At 42.7% G+C, this 20,291-nt stretch overlaps 1 protein-coding gene across 3 annotated transcripts in view; it reads left to right on the plus strand.

Annotated features, from left to right (window-relative positions):
• The window catches only part of LOC135558633 (ephrin type-B receptor 1-like), a 362,430-nt gene that overhangs the window by 264,954 nt on the left and 77,185 nt on the right, over positions 1 to 20,291 (plus strand). For all 3 annotated transcript variants that reach the window (XR_010458378.1, XR_010458379.1, XM_064992582.1), the window contains exon 5: positions 7,821 to 8,156. Coding sequence is in view for 1 of the 3 variants with exons in the window: in XM_064992582.1 (XP_064848654.1) it covers positions 7,821 to 8,156 (336 nt within the window). In the remaining 2 variants the exon portion in view is untranslated. The remainder of the gene's footprint in view (positions 1 to 7,820; positions 8,157 to 20,291) is intronic.

The following is a 20,291-nucleotide window of genomic DNA, read 5'->3' on the forward strand; positions in this document are numbered from 1 at the left end:
TTAGAATTCAAGGCACCTCCAGACTGTGTAAGGGCTATTTGACCAAGAAGGTGAGTGATGGAGTGCTGCATCAGATGACCTGGCCTCCACAATCAACTGACCTCAACCCAATTGAGATGGTTTGGAATGAGTTAGACCACAGTGAAGGAAAAGCAGCCAAAAGTGCTCAGCATATGTGGGGACTCTATCAAGATTGTTGGAAAAGCATTCCTCATGAAGCTGGTTGAGAGAATGCCAAGAGTGTGCAAAGCTGTCATCAACACAAAGGGTGGCTACTAGGGTGGCTACTTTGAAGAATCTCAAATCTCAAATATAGTTTTATTTGTTTAACACTTTTATTTCATAGTTAATGTCCATACTACTATTCTACAATTTAGAAAATAGTAAAAAATAAAGAAAATCCTTGAATGAGTAGGTGTGTCCTACTCAAACTTCTGACTTGTACTGTAGCGTTTCAGACATGACTAGGTCTGACTTGCCAAGGAGAGGAAAACGGGGCATATTCCATATCCACCCAGAGGGCAGAAAAGGCTTGGATAAACTTTGATTAGTGGAATGTTTTTATCAGTCTGGCTCTGTTTGGTTACTACATGATTCCATATGTTTTATTTCATAGTTTTGATGTCTTCACATTTATTCTACAATGTAGAAAATAAAGAAAAAAAAACTTGAATGGGTAGGTGTGTCCTAATATTTGACTGGTACTGTACAGTAGGTCTATAGAGAGCATCAGTCAATCTCACACACGCAAACCCCCATAAAAGCACCCATCAATCAAAGCCACCAGTGTATCAGACACAACAGCTAATATTTCTCCTTTCCTTAAAATGTATTAAAAAACCTATTCTGTAAGGACAGACGCTGGAAGACAAGAAGCAAGTACAGGGAGTGAATATTGAATAAATAACTGACGTGAAGCAAAACAAGGACAGCGTCTTAATGCAATAATAACACAGGGATCAAACTGAGGAACAGACAGATATAAAGGAAGCAATCAACAAAGCCTACCTTAGGCTTTCCTGAAACTAAAGATAATGAATTGATAGTGAAATGATGAAGGGGAGAACTATGCTATAGTATGAAGATAAAATTGACAATCATTACAATAGAAACAAATGTCCATAGACTATTTATCAGCGAGGCTGATTATCGTGGGGGAGAGTGTTGGAAAGATTTTTGAAATATTGAGAGGAGCTATTCTAATTTGAAAGGATGTAAAAATATATAAAAAATTAAAGACTTTGTTGACTGAGAAGCCCAGCTGTTCACTTTCCTAAATTTGACATTTGCGAGAAGCAGGCCAGGTACTTCTATGTGTGCTCAGGCGTGCTCCGTCAACATTGACAGGACAGAGAAACCAGACACATGCTCATTGCTCACATGGAGTGTAAATTATGGTATAAAATACACAAAAACTCTCACAAAAACTCTCACAAATGTAAGAAGTTTTTAATACATATATTAACATAAATTATTATAACCAGGGATTAACGGTACAGTTTTGGGGGGTCTCGTCTAGGGCGGCATATTGGCCAGGCCCGGGCCTGATCCACATTGATTAGTCTATAAATTAAGAAAAGATTCAGTATCAAATTCTACCAATGCAAGTTGGAGAGGATTGGCACATTGTTCATTTGACACAACATTAGAGCATTATAGGACTCAGAGCCAGAACAACCTTGTCAACTGCTGTTGAATAATTCATTAATAGTCAGACACATCTAGCCTTTTTTAGGAGAAGACCGAGTTATTTATTTACTAGCAAGCAATGAAAATGTGCATTGTATAAAATACACATCAAACTATTTTTTTACTGAAGAGCCAAAGCCTATAGCGCTCTAGACCCCCGCTTCTAGCAATGAGCTGCTCCAGCATCAAAGGCCAGTTGGAAAGAGGAGGAGATGTAGAAGGTTTAATAGACAGACTAAGTTAGCAAAACAATTGCTTTTAATCATTAGTGAACATTCTGGCTATTAGGTAAAGTTTATCTACATGAAAATAAATAAAATCCATAAGGAATGTAGGCCGATTTAAACCGTTTTGGCAGTTTTTCTTATAATGGTCTTTATCCATAGCTGTCAGTTACAATTACCGTCACAGCCCTACCGTAAATATACAAATATCTGCTTGGAGAATTAAGATTTCTGAGGGTTTAGTTCCCCCTCTGAAACAAGGCATCTTCTCTTTCTTTATTCCTAACATTCCCCAGTCAGTCTGTGCTCCAGATCTCCACACAAGGAGTTGTAGTGAGTCCCCGAGGAGCTGTTCCATATCGTAAAAACAAACACAGTGAAGGAAGCCCAGTGAAGCTCTGGGATTGGCTTAAAGGGCCCGGCTGAGTAAACAATGTGGCGGGCTGTTTATTTTGAGGGGGGTGAATTGCTCTTGATATCAGCAGGCATCCCAGGGAGTAAAAACAGGAGCTGTGGCCTTTTGGGGCCCCACCAAGATGTGTTTCCCTTTCTGCCATGCTGGTGGGATATAGACATTACTGTCTAGATCCACCTGCTGCACAGAATGCTCTATAGCTCATCAGTTAGATTGCAATGGTGGGGATGAATTTAACAGTGACACTACTGGGCATGAACACAGTGCATACATACACGCACACAACCAACTCATACACGCACACGCACATACTCATGCGCGCACAAAAACACACACACTTTACACACACTACCCCAACCCATCCCAGCCCACACAAACTGTCACCCCACTTTCACAAACACTCCAACCAATCGAACACATTACTCTCAGTAACCAAAATGCTTGATGATCACGCAGTCGTCTTAATTGTGGCGGCTGACATGCAAGTAACAATCAAGGCTGACTAGTGTGGCTAAATGAATGCCAGGCCAGGAGCCTGGTAAGTAATGCACTCGACAAATTAAATCTCACGGCAAATTAAAACAGCCAAAGGCAGCCGTAATAGCCTGCAAATCACTGGTTAAGTGGCAGTCACATCGGATTTCTCCATCCTTCACTGCATAGGGGAATCTATTTATCTAGCAACCGAGATGAGATGCTGACACCTCACCTCTCACAGGCATTTTGTTTTGTTTTATGCCTACTTGAAAACAGACAGCACACAAGTATGCAAATATGTAAAATATTAAGGACACCTTCCTAATATTTAGTTGCCCCCCCATTTTACCCTCACAATAGTCTCAATCCACCAAGGCATGGACTCTACTAGGGATGCTGGCCCATGTTGACTTCAATGCTTCCCACAGTTGTGTGAAGTTGGCTGGATGTCCTTTGGGTGGTGAACCATTCTTGATACACACAGGAAACTGTTGAGTGTGAAAAAGCCAGCAGCATTGTAGTTCTTAAAACAAACGGGTGTGTATCAACTTAAAACAAACCTACTACCATACCCCGTTCATAAGATACTTCAATCCTTTGTCTTGCCCATTCACCCTCTGAATGGCACACATACACAATCCATGTCTCAAATGTCTCTAGGCTTAAAAATCAATCTTTAACCCCTCTCCTCCACTTCATCTACACGCATTGAAGTGGATTTAACAAGTGACATCTATAAGAGATCATAGCATTCACCTGGATTGTGTGTGTGTGATTTCATGTCATATGTATTTGTTCTATTAGCAGCACACACATGCATTATGTACACTGATGGTCAAATGACACATCCACATGATCATATAGAGCAGACTTCACGGCAGTATGTGTTGTGATGATTATAGAGTATATGTGTGTACGTACGGTACAGTACAGTGTATGAGCTCTCTATGTGTGTGATCGGATTCCAGTTGTTCTCTCCTCCTATGGCCTATTTCTGCAAACACAAACACTCCTCTATATTTACTCTCTCTCATCTCTCATCTCACAATGTTATGTCTTTCTCTCTCTGTTTGTCTCGCTATCTCACTCTCTGGTTCTCTGTATGTCTCTCTGTATGTCTCTCTCTTTATTTCTCTTTCTTTTCCTCACTCTCGTACAGACACCCAAGTGCTCTAATGAATATGGTGCTTGTAAACCAGTGTTGTTGGTCTGGTTCTCACATGGGAGTCCTGAATATATGGCTTTGGGTAAAGGTGCCGGATATCTGGAGAGGTGATGTATTCCATCCTTTTTTCTTTCTCTCCTCTCTCTGTCCTCTCTGTGGAGGTCATGACCTCCCTGTCACTGACCCCACAGTCGTCTCCATGGCGCTGAGCCGAGGTCGCCGTGGCAACACTGCCGATCCGTCACCTCTGTGTGTTCTGCTGCTTTGTCCCAGCACCCCAGCGCTATCCCACGTGGCTTAGCAGAAACAATGATTAATTGTGGCTGTGTTGACAGAAGCAACTGCCTGCCCTCACCCGTCCACCATGGGAAACATAAGGGCTGTGTCCTAATACGCTTATACAGCTTCCTTAACTTGTTTCCTTTATTTTCAACTGCCTGCCCTCACCCGTCCACCATGGGAAACATAAGGGCTGTGTCCTAATATGCTTATACAGCTTCCTTAACTTGTTTCCTTTTATTTAAACTTGTTTCCTTTATTTTCAACTGTCTGACCTCATCCCCTCTAATATGGGAACTTATAGGGATGTGTCCTAATACACCTATATGGCTTAATTCACTTGTATCTGTTATTTTTTTACCAGGATATGCTCAGACAGTACATGTTCACACACCTTTTAAAATGCTGTAACACTAATACCGTAAGCAAAACAATAAACTTTGATTTGATTGAAAAGAACTAGATAGACTTCACATTGATTTATACAAGACCTCAAGTATAGCTAGTAGCTATAGTACTGCAGTCTCCCTCTCCTTACAGCCCCATTCGCTGGAGTTATGGTCTATAATTAGCATATAGAATAGCTGCTCGCTCAGCATTGGCATGTCCAGGAACATTCTTTAAGTGGTGAAAACGCTTCCATCAACAGAGCCAGACTGATAAAAACATTCCACTAATCAAAGTTTATCCAAGCCTTTTCTGCCCTCTGGGTGGATATGGAATATGCCCCGTTTTCCTCTCCTTGGCAAGTCAGACTCAGTCATGTCTGAAACGCTACAGTACAAGTCAGAAGTTTGAGTAGGACACACCTACTCATTCAAGGATTTTTCTTTATTTTTGATTTCTGATTCACACCATAGAGCTGACCTGTACTGCGCTGGCTCTGATGTTTTCCTTTCACATTGCCCTCTCCAGCTTGGTTCCAGCAGTTATGGTGGATGTGTAACCAGGCCAGCCAAATAGAGCTTGGCTTGGGCTGGTTCTGTTTGGCTCAGAAGTGTGAAAAAGGGTGGAGCCTTGTATATCCTACGAGAGTTCCATGATTTGTGTCATCTTGCTTCTGTTGGTTAGTTTTATAAATCAGATACAGATAGAGTACCAGTCAACAGTTTGGACACACCAACTCATTCAAGGGTTTTTCTTTATCTTGACTATTTCCTGCATTGTAGAATAATAGTGAAGACATCAACACTATGAAATAACACAAATGGAATCATGTAGTATCCAAAATAGTGTTAAACAAATCAAAATATATTTTAAATTTGAGATTCTTCAAAGTAGCCACCCTTTTCCTTGATGACAGCTTTGCACACTCTTGGCATTCTCTCAGCCATCTTCACCTGGAATGCTTTTCCAACAGTCTTGAAGGAGTTCCCACATATGCTGGGCACTTGTTGGCTGCTTTTCCTTCACTCTGAGGTCCAACTCATCCCAAACCATCTCAATTGGTTTGAGGTCCGGTGATTGTGGAGGCCAGGTCATCTGATGCAGCACCCCATCACTCTCCTTCGTGGTTAAATAGCCCTTACACAGCCTGGAGGTGTGTTTTGGGTCATTGTCCTGATGCAAAACAAATGATAAGTCCCATTAACTAGATATGATGGTGTATCACTGCAGAATGCTGTGTTACAGTGGCTTTCGAAAGTATTCACCACGTTTGGCATTTTTCCTATTTTGTTGCCTTACAACCTGGAATTAAAATTTGTATCATTTGATTTACACAACATGCCTACCACTTTGAAGATGCTAAATATTTTTGTGAAACAAACAAGAAATAAGACAAAAAAATTAGAAAACTTGAACATGCATAACTATTCACCACCCCCCCCCCCCAAATCAATACTTTGTAGAGCCACCTTTTGCAGCAACTACAACTGCAAGTCTCTTGGGGTATGTGTCTATAAGCTTGGCACATCTTGCCATTGGAATATTTTTCCAAGGCAAAACTGCTCCAGCTCCTTCAAGTTGGATGGGTTCCGCTGGTGTACAGCTATCTTTAAGTCATACCACAGATTCTCAGTTTGGATTGAGGTCTGGGCTTTGACTAGGCCATTCCAAGGCATTTAAATGTTTCCCCTTAAACCACTAAAGTGTTGCTTTAGCAGTATGCTTAGTGTCATTGTCCTGCTGGAAGGTGAACATCCATCCCAGTCTAAAATCTCTGAAAGACTGAAACAGGTTTCCCTCAAGAATGTCCCTGTATTTAGCGCCATCCATCATTCCTTTAATTCTGACCAGTTTCCCAGTCCCTGCCGATGAAAAACATCCCCACAGCATGATGCTGCCACCACCATGCCTCATTGTGGGGTTGATGTTCTCGGGATGATCCCGGTCAAAGCACCCCCACCATCACCCCTCCTCCTTCATGCGTCACGGTGGGAACCACACATGCGGAGATCCTCCGTTTACCTACTCTCACAAAGACACGTTGGTCGGAACAAAAAATCTCAAATTTGGACTCATCAGACCAAAGGACAGATTTCCACCAGTCTAATGTCCATTGCTTATGTTTCTTGGCCCAAGAAAGTCTCGTCTTCTTATTTAGTAGTGGTTTCTTTGCAGCAATTTGACCATGAAGGCCTGATTCACGCAGTCTCCTCTGAACAGTTGATGTTGAGATGTGTCTGTTACCTGAACTCTGTGAAGCAGTTATTTGGGCTGTAATCTGAGGTGCATCTAACTTTAATGAACTTATCCTCTGCAGCAGAGATAACTCTGGGTTTCCCTTTCCTGTGGCGGTCCTCATGAGAGCCAGTTTCATCATAGTGCTGGGTGGTTTTGCGACTGCACTTGAAGAAACGTTTAAAGTTGTTGAAATGTTTCATGTTGACTGACCTTCATGTCTTAAAGTAATGATGGACTGTTGTTTCTCTATGCTTATTTGAGCTGTTCCTGCCATAATATGGACTTGGTCTTTTCCAAAAAATGGATATCTTCTATATACCACCTCTACCTTGTCACAACACAACTGATTGGCTCAAATCATTTAGAAGGAAAGAAAGGTAAGAAGGTAAGAAATTCCACAAATGAATAAGGATCACCTGTCAATTGAAATGCATTCCAGGTGACTACCCCATGAAGCTGGTTGAGAGAATGCCAAGAATATGCAAAGCTGTCATCAAGGCAAAGGGTCGCTACTTTGAAGAATCTCAAGTATAAAATACATTTGATTTGTTTAACACTTTTATGGTTACTAAATTATTCCATATGTGTTATTTCATAGTTTAGATGTCTTCACTATTGTTCTACAATGTAGAAAATAGTAAAAATATAGAAAAACCCTTGAATGAATAGGTGTGTCCAAACCTTTGACTGGTACTGTATATCGTACAGATTAGAGTAATGTCCTTTCGTAACCTTTACTTGAAAGCTACCCTCTTGGCCATGTCTCTCTTGAAAACGAGTTTCTTTGAGATCTCAATGGGATCTACTGGTTAAATGATGGTTGAATAGAATACTCACAACCTTCTCATTGTGTTTGCCAATCTCAAGGCCTGTTGGCAAGAGATTCACTGAGATGTCAATGAGATAACCTGGTTAAATAAAGGTTCCTCTCTGTGTCTGTTTGTAGGCGTTCCCTCGGGCCCGCGGAACGTGATCTCCGTCGTGAACGAGACTTCGGTGATCCTGGAGTGGCACACGCCCAGGGAGACGGGCGGTCGTGAGGATGTGGTCTACAACATCGTGTGTAAGAAGTGTCGTGCGGACCGCCGTACCTGCTCACACTGCGATGACAACGTGGAGTTTGTGCCTCGGCAGCTTGGCCTGACAGAGACCAGGGTGTTCATCAGTAACCTGTGGGCTCACACGCTGTACAGCTTCGAGATACAGGCTGTAAATGGGGTCACCAACAAGAGCCCCTACCCTGCCCAGCATGTGTCTATAGACATCACCACCAACCAGGCTGGTAAGAGAATAGTGTGGGTGTGAGAGTTAGGGTTAGGGGAGTGTGTGTATGCATGTGGAGGGGATAGGGAAGATGACGATGATGCAGCAGGAACATTTTCATCATCTGTATACATTGTTGTTGTTTTCTGCTGTACCTGTGTCTCCTATATGGTTTTCATATCTTATTCCACATTGCTCAGCACTAATTAACACAGCATAACCTCTGTATTTTTGACTCCTGGCCCTTTGCTTCTCCTATCACAATCTGTGCTGGAGAGATGTCATTAAGCTGTACTGTGAATAATGACTTTAAGAATTGAAGTGATGGGGGAAGCTTACTCCAACTATACAAGAACTCACAAAGTGAAATATTGAAACGGTCTCTCTTCTTTGGTTTCATCACCCTCTTTTCTCGTATCAAGGCAGTGGCCTGCTTGATAATTGAGTGTGTTGGGGGTTGCGGGATTTAACCCTTTGGAACATGGTGAAGTTAAAACCCTAAACCGAAGACATTGCCATATTAGGATCTGTGGCGAGACCATCATATCCATCCCTCTGCCCTATTTCTGCACCCTTTGTAGTTCCCCAGTTTGATTCACACATCAAACCCCGTGAAAAAAAGAGAAAATGCTGGTTTGCCTTTTGCTCTGTTCCACAAGAGAACATTCCAGAAATGCTTTCATCTTAATAAAGGCCAATGCAGCCGTTTTTATTTCAATATCAAATCATTTCTGGGTAACAGTTAAGTACCTTACTGTGATTGCTCTAAATTAAAATGGCCAAAAAGAAACAAAAATAGCTTCTAAGCAAGAGCAATATCTGATGCAATAATTTAGCTGTGACTGTCTGAGTGGGGAGGGTAAAACTCAAAACTATCTGTTTATGGCAGAGGTTTGGAACTCTCTTTCTTATTGGTCTGTTAACTAAGTTACTGCCTGGTGATGTCACCAGGCCAAAACTCCATCCCACCAGAACAGGCTGACAATTCATGTGGTCTTTTCAAACAACTAAAAGGGGATTATCATAATTCTCACAATTTCACAGTATTATTCCTTTATTTCTTTTGATATTTTTTTATATTTTATTGTACTTTTATTATTAGTATTATTCCATCGATATAGTGTGGACTGAATTGGGCATTTAAGCATTGGCAGCAAGCCTAAAGTAAATACATCTGACTTTGGCAAAAAGCACACGTTTTTTATATAACGTCTTTTCTACTCAATCTTCTGAAGGTTGCGACAGCATTGAAGCAGCGGCGTGGCTTGTCAGAGGTTTTTGCTGTTTGCAGTTTTCTGTTTTTAATGACGCTTTGTTTTCGGCGAGCAGCAATAATGGCAAAAACCTTGAAACATAACGTATCCTGGGTGAAATACCTGTTGAGGTTTGTTTTTATAGGGCTGAACAGGGCCAGTATTCACAAATCATCTCAGGAGTGTGATCTAGGATCAGGTCCCTCCTCTTACTCATTATGATTTAAAAGCAAAACCGAAATCAGCACTTCTTTTCTTAGATCCTTTGTGAATACAGACCCAGGCCAGATTCTCTGCTATTCGCTGCGTCTTGGCAACAGTGCTGTAGCTCTTACAGAACAGGCAGTGAGACAAGAAGGGGTCGTGTTTAGTACTACATAATGACCATGCAGACATCTCCTCTGTCAAAGACATTAGCCCACGATTAGGGTAGCCTGAACCAAGCGAGAGAGTTGGACGGCCGCCTCCTCATCACTCTCTCTCTCTCTGTCTCTTTCTTTTTTTCTCACATCCGAAGACTCTCTGTCTTTCTCCAACTCTCTGTCTCTCTCCAACTCTCTGTCTCTCTCCAACTCTCTGTCTCTCTCCAACTCCCTTGCTTTCTTTTTTTCTTGTATCCCCCACTCCCTCCCTCGATCTCTCTCTGGTGTCGGAATATGAATTCAGCCACTGGAAATGACAGATTTGGGATATTTTGTCGGTCCTTTTCCTACAGTGTTCTTCATGCTCCCGTGGTGTTCCATCATGTACATAGTGGCACTTATCAAGGGACCTCAAACTATTGACCAAGTGGAAAATGTAAATGAGACGCATTACATTTAACTGTGTTCACTAGTATGAGAGGGACCACAGTCTGTCCATTCCATGGAGTGTAGTGGTGTATTGCAGATATGCTGTTTTCGAGTGGTCATTTTGTCAGTCTGTGCCATATTACAGTTTTGAGTGTGTACTGTAACTTTTCTGGGACTTTTCTGTGTTAAACATATTGAACAACTTCTGGTACTTACTACTCTACAAACTGCATGGTTGATAGCAGAGCTTTGGCGCTATGGAAAAGTGAAAGTTGAAGTTGTGTACACTCCAGTTTGTGTATAAGCTTACGCATTTTGATGAGCTTAAGTGAATAGCTCCTAAAAAATCTTCTTTCGATATATACACCTAAATCATTGTACATTTTTCCAATGTTTGATTACAACATTTCAGAGGCGCAACTTTAGTTTTAGATGTGGGGGGCACATATACTGTTGTTTTTATTTCAGCGGATAAACACTACAGACAGCCTACCTGACTGCTCGGAGGCGTCCCCATGGTCCTAAAGCACACCGTTGCCTCGTTTTGTATCACATTCCAATTATGAAACTGGGTGAACATGTTCCCACCATTCCCAGTAAAAGTTGCGCCCCTGCAACATTTGATTACAACAACCTCCAAGAAAATAACGACAAGTACACACTTTCTCTTAGAACGCGAAAGAGAGCGGAGAAGGGTGCGGTCTCTCTCTCTCTCTCTCTCTCTCTCTCTCTCTCTCTCTCTCTCTCTCTCTGAGTCATCATGGCTGACAGTGAAATGAGACAGGGAAATGAGAAAGGTAAATAAATTGCTCTGGTTATCAGGGTGGCATAATGGCTTCTGATTGTCCCATTTGAAAGGAGAAATATGCCCTACTTGACAGATAGATGTAGGGAAGAAGAGGTGACTGGCTGTAATCGGGCCTGCCCCTGCCCAGCCCTAGGAGACACTTTGTGGTGCTGCTGCTTCCGACAGGAGGGTTTTCATAGGCAGGCAGGAGGCTAGACCAATGCCCTGGACGTGGTTATTGGTTGTCTGGGAGGAGACAGAAGGAAGGATCGAAGGATCATTTGGGGAGAAAACTTTGTGAGGAGGGCAGTGAAAGAGTGAAAAGTTTTTCTTAGCCACACCTACTTGTGCAAACTGGACTGAACTCCCAAACAGTTCAAAAGGACACAAACATGTTTGCAATCTGTGTCCCATCCATGGGACGGTTGAGCTAACGTAGGCTAATGCGATTAGCATGAGGTTGTAAGTAACAAGAACATTTCCCAGGACATAGACATATCTGATATTGGCAGAAAGCTTGGATTCTTGTTAATCTAACTGCACTGTCCAATTTACAGTAGCCATTACAGTGAAATAATACCAGGATATTGTTTGAGAAGAGTGCACAATTTTGAACATGAAAATGTATTAATAAACAAAATAGGCACATTTGGGCAGTCTGGAATAAACATTTTGAATGGAAATGCAATGTTTGATTGGATTAGTCTAAAACTTTGCACATACACAAAATCTTAATTGCACCTGGGCTGGAATAATGCATTATGGCCTTTCTCTTGCAAAGATGATGGTACAAAAAAATACAAAAGAACGGTTGGTTTTTTCTTTGTTTTATCTTTTACCAGATCTATTGTGTTATATTCTCCTACATTCCTTTCACTTTTCACAAACTTCAAAGTGTTTCCTTTTAAATGGTACCAAGAATATCCATATCCTTGCTTCAGGGCCTGAGCTACAGGCAGTTAGATTTGGGTATGTCATTTTAGGCGAAAATTGAAAAAAAGGGGCAGATCCTTAAGAGGTTCATTGTATTTTAGATGGAAGACTGTAGGATTGATGGAGAAATAGGGGAGAAGATGAGAGATTGATTGTAACGGTCGTCTGTGGTGGAAGAATGTGAGGACTAAAGCGCAGCGTGATAAGTGTTCATATTTTTTATAAAATAACTGAACACTGAACAAAACAATAAACGACAAACGAACAGTCCCATAAGGTGAATGGAAAGAACACTAAACAAGAAATAATCAGCCACAAAACACAGGTGGGAAAAGGCTACCTAAGTATGATTCTCAATTAGAGACAACGAACGACACCTGCCTCTGATTGAGAACCATACCATACCAGGCCAAACACAAAACCACAACATAGAAAAAAGAACATAGACTACCCACCCCAACTCACGCCCTCACGCCCTAAAATAAAAGCCATAACAAAGGAACTAAGGTCAGAACGTGACATTGATACAGCGTGTTAGAGCGTGAGAGGAGAGATATGTAAAAGAGAGAATGAGAGAGAGAGAGAGTTAGACGGAATGAAGATAGAGGGGGAGAGACTGGTAGAGGAGAGGCAGTCAGTGGCAATGTGGTGCAGAGAGGTGCAGTGTGGATCAGTGCAGAGGCCATTAATGAGGCCATTAAACTGTCCTAGATACCTCTGAGTGTGTGTGTGTGTGTGTGTGTGTGTGTGTGTGTGTGTGTGTGTGTGTGTGTGTGTGTGTGTGTGTGTGTGTGTGTGTGTGTGTGTGTGTGTGTGTGTGTGTGTGTGTGTGTGTGTGTGATAAAGGCCTGATCAATATCAAGATTTAGGGGCTCATTCACAGCCTGCCCTGCCCTGTGCTGGACACACGCACACACACACACACAGCTCAGATTATTTACACCTTCTCTCTACACAGCTCAGGTTATTTACACTTTCTCTCTACACAGCTCAGGTTATTTACACCTTCTCTCTACACAGCTCAGGTTATTTACACATTCTCTCTACACAGCTCAGGTTATTTACACCTTCTCTCTACACAGCTCAGGTTATTTACATCTTCTCTCTACACAGCTCAGGTTATTTACACCTTCTCTCTACACAGCTCAGGTTATTTACATCTTCTCTCTACACAGCTCAGGTTATTTACACCTTCTTTCTACACAGCTCAGGTTATTTACACCTTCTCTCTACACAGCTCAGGTTATTTACACCTTCTCTTTACACAGCTCAGGTTACTTACACCTTCTCTCTACACAGCTCAGGTTATTTACACCTTCTCTCTACACAGCCCAGGTTATTTACACCTCTCTACACAGCTCAGGTTATTTACACCTTCTCTCTACACAGCTCAGGTTATTTACACCTTCTCTCTACACAGCTCAGGTTATTTACACCTTCTCTCTACACAGCTCAGGTTATTTACACCTTCTCTCTACACAGCTCAGGTTATTTACACCTTCTCTCTACACAGCTCAGGTTATTTACACCTTCTCTCTACACAGCCTAGGTTATTTGCACCTTCTATCTACACAGCTCAGGTTATTTACACCTTCTCTCTACACAGCTCAGGTTATTTACACCTTCTCTTTACACAGCTCAGGTTATTTACACCTTCTCTCTACACAGCCCAGGTTATTTACACCTTCTCTCTACACAGCCCAGGTTATTTACACCTTCTCTCTACACAGCTCAGGTTATTTACACCTTCTCTCTACACAGCTCAGGTTATTTACACCTTCTCTCTACACAGCTCAGGTTATTTACACCTTCTCTCTACACAGCTCAGGTTATTTACACCTTCTCTCTACACAGCCCAGGTTATTTACACCTTCTCTCTACACAGCTCAGGTTATTTACACCTTCTCTCTACACAGCCCAGGTTTAGTCATCTCCCATGTTATGTTTTTTCAGGAACTTTATGCTTTAATTTACTTAGGAGCACACAGTGTACAGACCTAAGTGTTTAATAAATGTAAATGTTTAATATCTACTGTATTAAGGTTAATACGTACAAGGGTCATTTCAGTCGAGGACCGGAGGAATGGGTAATGTAAAAAAAACTCCAGAAAACTTTGTAAATGTTCTCTGATTTAACACAATGTCCTCAACAACATCCGTCTCTCCCTCCATCCCTCCATCCAAGACACTTAACCCATATGAACAGCTGAATGACATCACTCAGAGAGGGACTTTTCTTCCCTCTTTTACAGCTTTCCTCTGCCTTCATCTGTTTCTCCAGACTGGCACAACATTGTACCCTAGATTGTGTGCCAACTGCCAAACCCTCTGTATCGAAACACTCCTCCTCAAATCAAAGTTTATTTGTCACGTGCGCCGAATACAACAGGTGTAGTAGACCTTACAGTGAAATGCTTACTTACAGGCTCTAACCAATAGTGCAAAAAAAGGTATTAGATGAACAAAAGGTAAGTAAAGAAATAAAAACAACAGTAAAAAGACAGAAAAAAAAGTAGCGATGCTATAAAAGTAGCGGGGCTATAAAAGTAGCGGTGCTCTAAAAGTAGCGGGGCTATAAAAGTAGCGAGGCTATAAAAGTAGCGGGGCTATAAAAGTAGCGGGGCTATAAAAGTAGCGGGGCTATAAAAGTAGCGGGGCTATAAAAGTAGCGGTGCTCTAAAAGTAGCGGGGCTATAAAAGTAGCGAGGCTATAAAAGTAGCGGGGCTATAAAAGTAGCGGGGCTATAAAAGTAGCGGGGCTATAAAAGTAGCGGGGCTACATACAGACACCGGTTAGTCAGGCTGATTCAGGTAGTATGTACATGAATGTATAGTTAAAGAACTATGCATATATTATAAACAGAGTGTAGCAGCAGCATAAAAGAGGGGTTGGACACACACACACACACGCACACAATGCAGATAGTCCGGGTAGCCATTTGATTACCTGTTCAGGAGTCTTATGGCTTGGGGGTAAAAACTGTTGAGAAGCCTTTTTGTCCTAGACTTGGCACTCCGGTACCGCTTGCCATGCGGTAGTACAGAGAACAGTCTATGACTGGGGTGGCTGGGGTCTTTGACAATTTCTGGGCCTTTCTCTGACACTGCCTGGTCCTGGATGGCAGGCAGCTTTGCCCCAGTGATGTACTGGAACGTACGCACTACCCTCTCTAGTGCCTTGCAGTTGGAGGCCGAGCAATTGCCGTACCAGGCAGTGATGCAACCAGGATGCTCTCGATGTTGCAGATGTAGAACCTTTTGAGGATCTCAGGACCCATGACAAATCTTTTCAGTCTCCTGAGGGGGAATAGGCTTTTTGTGCCCTTTTCACGACTGTCTTGGTGTGTTTGGACCATTCTAGTTTGTTGGTGATGTGGACACCAAGCTTTCAACCTGCTCCATTACAGCCCAGTCGATGAGAATGGGGGTGTGATCGGTCCTCTTTTTCTGTAATCCACAATAATCTCCTTAGTCTTGGTTACGTTGAGAGACAGGTTGTTATTCTGGCACCACCCCGCCAGGTCCTCCTCCCAGTCCAGTAAAACTCATTTTAGAAGTAGTCCCAAAATTCCCACAGAAATGCAAACATCTCTTCCATCCTGCAGCCTTCATGGGCATGTGGAAACCAGCTAAACCCAGCAAGTTCACCAAAACAGACTGCGGCTCAGAGGGATTCTATACAGTCCTCCCAGATACAGTCAGATCCAAATCTAAACAACCAAAATATATCAAAGATATTTGAGCCTCTGACGTAACTTAAACCAGAGTGATGTGAGGGGAACCACGCCAAGGCCCATTTGGATCCCTACTCATTATGTTTTGTGTTTACGTGCTTTGAGTGCATTAAGTCTTTCCATGTGTTGGTGTTGGTGTACACGGGTTGTTTTAGACTAAGAACACATGAAGACAGACAGACATAGTTGACGAGGTGCAGGCTACATGGGAGAAAATACCAAGATTTAGGAGTTCATTCACAGCCTGCCCTACCCTGTGCTGGACACACGCACACACAGCTCAGATTATTTACACCTTCTTTCTACACAGCTCAGTTTATTTACACCTTCTTTCTACACAGCCCAGGTTATTTACACCTTCTTTCTACACAGCCCAGTTTATTTACACCTTCTTTCTACACAGCCCAGGTTATTTACACCTTCTTTCTACACAGCCCAGTTTATTTACACCTTCTTTCTACACAGCCCAGGTTATTTACACCTTCTTTCTACACAGCCCAGGTTATTTACACCTTCTTTCTACACAGCCCAGTTTATTTACACCTTCTTTCTACACAGCCCAGGTTATTTACACCTTCTTTCTACACAGCCCAGTTTATTTACACCTTCTTTCTACACAGCCCAGGTTATTTACACCTTCTTTCTACACAGCCCAGGTTATTTACACCTTCTTTCTACACAGCCCAGGTTATTTACACCTTCTTTCTACACAGCCCAGGTTATTTACACCTTCTTTCTACACAGCCCAGTTTATTTACACCTTCTTTCTACACAGCCCAGGTTTAGTTGTGCGCTCTATAAGACTCTCTTGTATTTATTGAATCGCTTGTTCATTTTCTCGTTCCTTTTGTTTGTCCATTGCTTAGTTCATTCATTCATCCATTCAGTCAGTCAGTCAGTCAGTCAGTCAGTCAGTCAGTCAGTCAGTCAGTCAGTCAGTCAGTCAGTCAATAAATAATTTGAGTATCACAGAGTTTACAAATTTCTTCATAATTATCTACATGGGCTGTTGCTTTTTCTCACTGCCTCAATGCACAGCACTGACTGACTATAAGAGAGCATAGAAAAGCTTCATGTCAAACCATTTCATCATCCTCTACTCCTCTCCAGGGCTGGCTGAAGGTGCCATTTTGTTTCATTTGATGCCAGTTTCTCATAAATGTTGTAACTTGTCCCTTGAACCCAGAAACTGGCAGCTAGCTGGAGGCGATCGAAGGAGAATGGCTCTGAATGCTACTGAGCTCCTTAAACCTCAAGATGTCTTTATCTAGTGTCTGAAGTACAACAGAGAAAAATGAATTTTGTAAACCAAAAGACAAGCTTGTCTTCCTTAATTATTTTCATTACAGTCTTTGCCACTAAATCTCTCCTCCGGCTATCAAAGATAATTCCATGTTCCAGTTAACACTAGAACATCCGGGACATGACACAATCAAGAACACGGCAATAATGTAAGTCGCTCTGGATAAGAGCGTCTGCTAAATGACTTAAATGTAAATGTTAAATGTAATGCCTGTTTTACGTCTACAATTCAAGAGTGGTGGCGCTACTGGCATCACTGGAGGGTTTTGAAAAATGGTTAATTGGTTCCCTGACAGAAACTCTTGGAAATGCAGCACAGAATAGGGCACAGAAAGGAACAGAACAGAGCAGTGCAGAACAGAACAGCACAGGACAGCACAGAACACTGGAGAACTGAAGCTTCCCTGTGATCTGTGAGGCCCATTACCATGTAGTCACGACTGGGCAGTCCTTCTGAGTTACTGCTAGTAGGGAGGCAGTGATCAACAGCATGCCTAGAGGGGAGGGAGGGAGGGAGGGAGGGAGGGAGGGAGGGAGGGAGGGAGGGAGGGAGGGAGGGAGGGAGGGAGGGAGGGAGGGAGGGAGGGAGGGAGGGAGGGAGGGAGGGAGGGAGGGAGGGAGGGAGGGAGGGAGGGAGGGAGGGAGGGAGGGAGGGAGACTGTGAGAGCCTGTTACCCCTCATCTGAATTGAACAGAGGCACCTATTAGATGACTATGGTGTGGTGGTGCTGTGTCTTTAAGGAGAAAACCACAATTAAACTGTTCTATGAGGGAATGGGCCTTGGACCACTGGTCAGCTGACCAATTACCGGGACGTTTCCGACCAATCGTTGAACTGGGAATTAGTCAAGCATCCCAGGAACGTCCAGCTGGGAATTGAGGGATGAATGCCCTGTGGAATGTGGATTGTGGAATGTGAAATTACGCTTATGCTGGGAATATCTAAATGAGGGAGTTGATGCAAAGGGAGAATGGGACTAATTATTTTAACATAAAGCATTTACTAAAGACATTTATACTACAATATTATTGAGAATGGGAATGAGAGGGCAACTTAGACCGTTTTGGGAAGGGATCACAGGAGTGATTGATATGAGGCATGCGTTGAGGTGTTCAGTGGCTTGACTTCAGTGCAGGACAGGATTTGACTGGGAAGACAAACAACAACAACACACTACACAGTTAGACAAAAGAGCTAAGAATGGGTTAGTCCAAGCAAGGAGTAAAATCATTGATGTGTAATTATGTGATTGTTTATGTGATTGATTTTACATACAGTAATGAGAGAAAATTGATACGGGTGCTCACAGTGCTTGGAGAGGCAACATTCAATGTGCCAGTGGATGAGCGGACACATGAGACGTGGCTTCAGTTCATGTCAGGAGAGAGTTGACAATGACTGTGGAGTGGAGTTGTCATCACCTCTTAATCACGGAACAAGAAGGGACTTAGCTGTTAATACAAATATCAGATACATTCCATTACAGCTGCGCCATTGTAGGTTTGAACAACAAGTTTGTCCATGAAGTTAAACTCAGACAGCGCATCACGCCCACTTGACACATGACACATCAAAGTACCCCAAGAAACATTCCTGAATAAAGCCCTGATCATCCACATACATGACGATAACGGACAACTGCAAGCAGACTGGTGGCACCATAGGTCCCAGAGTGGTGGGACAATTTTTACCCCGTGGGGCCCGGAGTTACTCCTTATGTATTTATATTTTCCTTATGTACTGTATTTATTTATTTTGCTCCTTTGCACCCCAGTATTTCTACTTTACACACTCATCTACTGTCAAATCTACCATTCCAGTGTTTAATTGCTATATTGTATTTACTTTGCCACCATGGCCTTTTTTTTGCCTTTACCTCCCTTATCTCACCTCATTTACTCACATTGTATATAGACTTATTTTTCTACTGTATTATTGACTGTATGTTTGTTTTACTCCATGTGTAACTCTGTGTTGTTATATGTGTCGAACTGCTTTGCTTTGGCCAGGTGGCAGGTCGCATCTTGGCCAGGTCACAGTTGTAAATGAGAACTTGTTCTCAACTTGCCTACTTGGTTAAATAAAGGTTAAATTAAAACATTTTAAAAAATCTAAAATAATATATTTTGTATAGTTTTATCTAAAAAACCTTTTTAGTGTTTCACAATTCTTATTTTTACGAAATTTCACTGAAGAGGATGGTCCTCCCCCTTCCTCCTCTGAGGAGCCTCCACTGATGTGATGGCCCTGTGCTGTGTTGTGTGGAGTTAAAGAGTCGTAGATGTGTAATGTGATGGCCTTGTGTTAGAGTAGGAGTCTGCAGATAACCTCCCCCCCACTGCGCTCTCTCTCTCTCTCTCTCTCTCTCTCTCTCTCTCTCTCTCCCTCTCTCTCTCTCTCGCTCGCTAGGGTCACTGGGAGGGTTGACTTTGATTAATGTTAAGCCGAGTGTTGCATTCAAATCTGGGGGCAGCCAGTTGGGCCAGATAAAAGTAGAACAGAGGAACAAGGGAAGGGGGAGGGATGCAGGATGGGGGAGGAGAGAAGTGCATGGGACAGCCACCAATCACTGTCATCGCTGGTGTCCCCTGGTAATGATGGGGACGCGTTTTGACTTCAACAGGCTTGACCCTTGACCTGCAGCCAGGTACTGACAGTCCTGTTACAAAAACAGGCTCATTACAAACAGGGCACTAACACACATAGGCCTTCAAGATGAGGACTAGGCAAACTTTTTATCCATGAGTTGCAGAAGTGCTACGATAATTTAATTGTGACTTTTAGACAGAGGGTACAGTATATTGTACTTCTGTGTGTGTGTGTGGAGATTTTTAAATGGAAATGTTTAACGCAGCAGCACAACCATGGGCACACACCCTCACTCATCCAATCAGTGAGACATGCTAAAACCATGTATAATTACAAATATCTGCCTTGTCTTACTATAATTGGCCAAACTGTGTCTGTCTGGTTAAATACATGAGTCTGGGTCTTAGTTTCTGTCCCAAATGGCACACTTTTCCCTATACAGTGCACAAGTGCACAACAGAGCGCAATGGGCTGTGGTCAAAAGTAGTGCAGTTTGTAGACAATATGGTTCCATTTGGGATGCACACATAGTCTGTTAGACTGGGGTCTGGTTCTAGAATGCACACTCCCTTCCGCTACCCCCTTCTGATGCTCCGAGTGCATGGAAGACAACAGCAGTGTTGGGGCCTACTGAGGCTGTCAGTAACACTGTGTGCTGTGCTGTGCTGTGCCCAGGGCCGGTAATTGATAACGCGGCCCAGCAGAGCTCTGGGCACTGGAGCGTGTGGCAGCCAGATAGGAGAGGCTGAGCTATACCAAGGTGA

This window comes from Oncorhynchus masou, chromosome 17, assembly GCF_036934945.1.
Source record: "Oncorhynchus masou masou isolate Uvic2021 chromosome 17, UVic_Omas_1.1, whole genome shotgun sequence".
Lineage (NCBI taxonomy): Eukaryota > Metazoa > Chordata > Actinopteri > Salmoniformes > Salmonidae > Oncorhynchus > Oncorhynchus masou.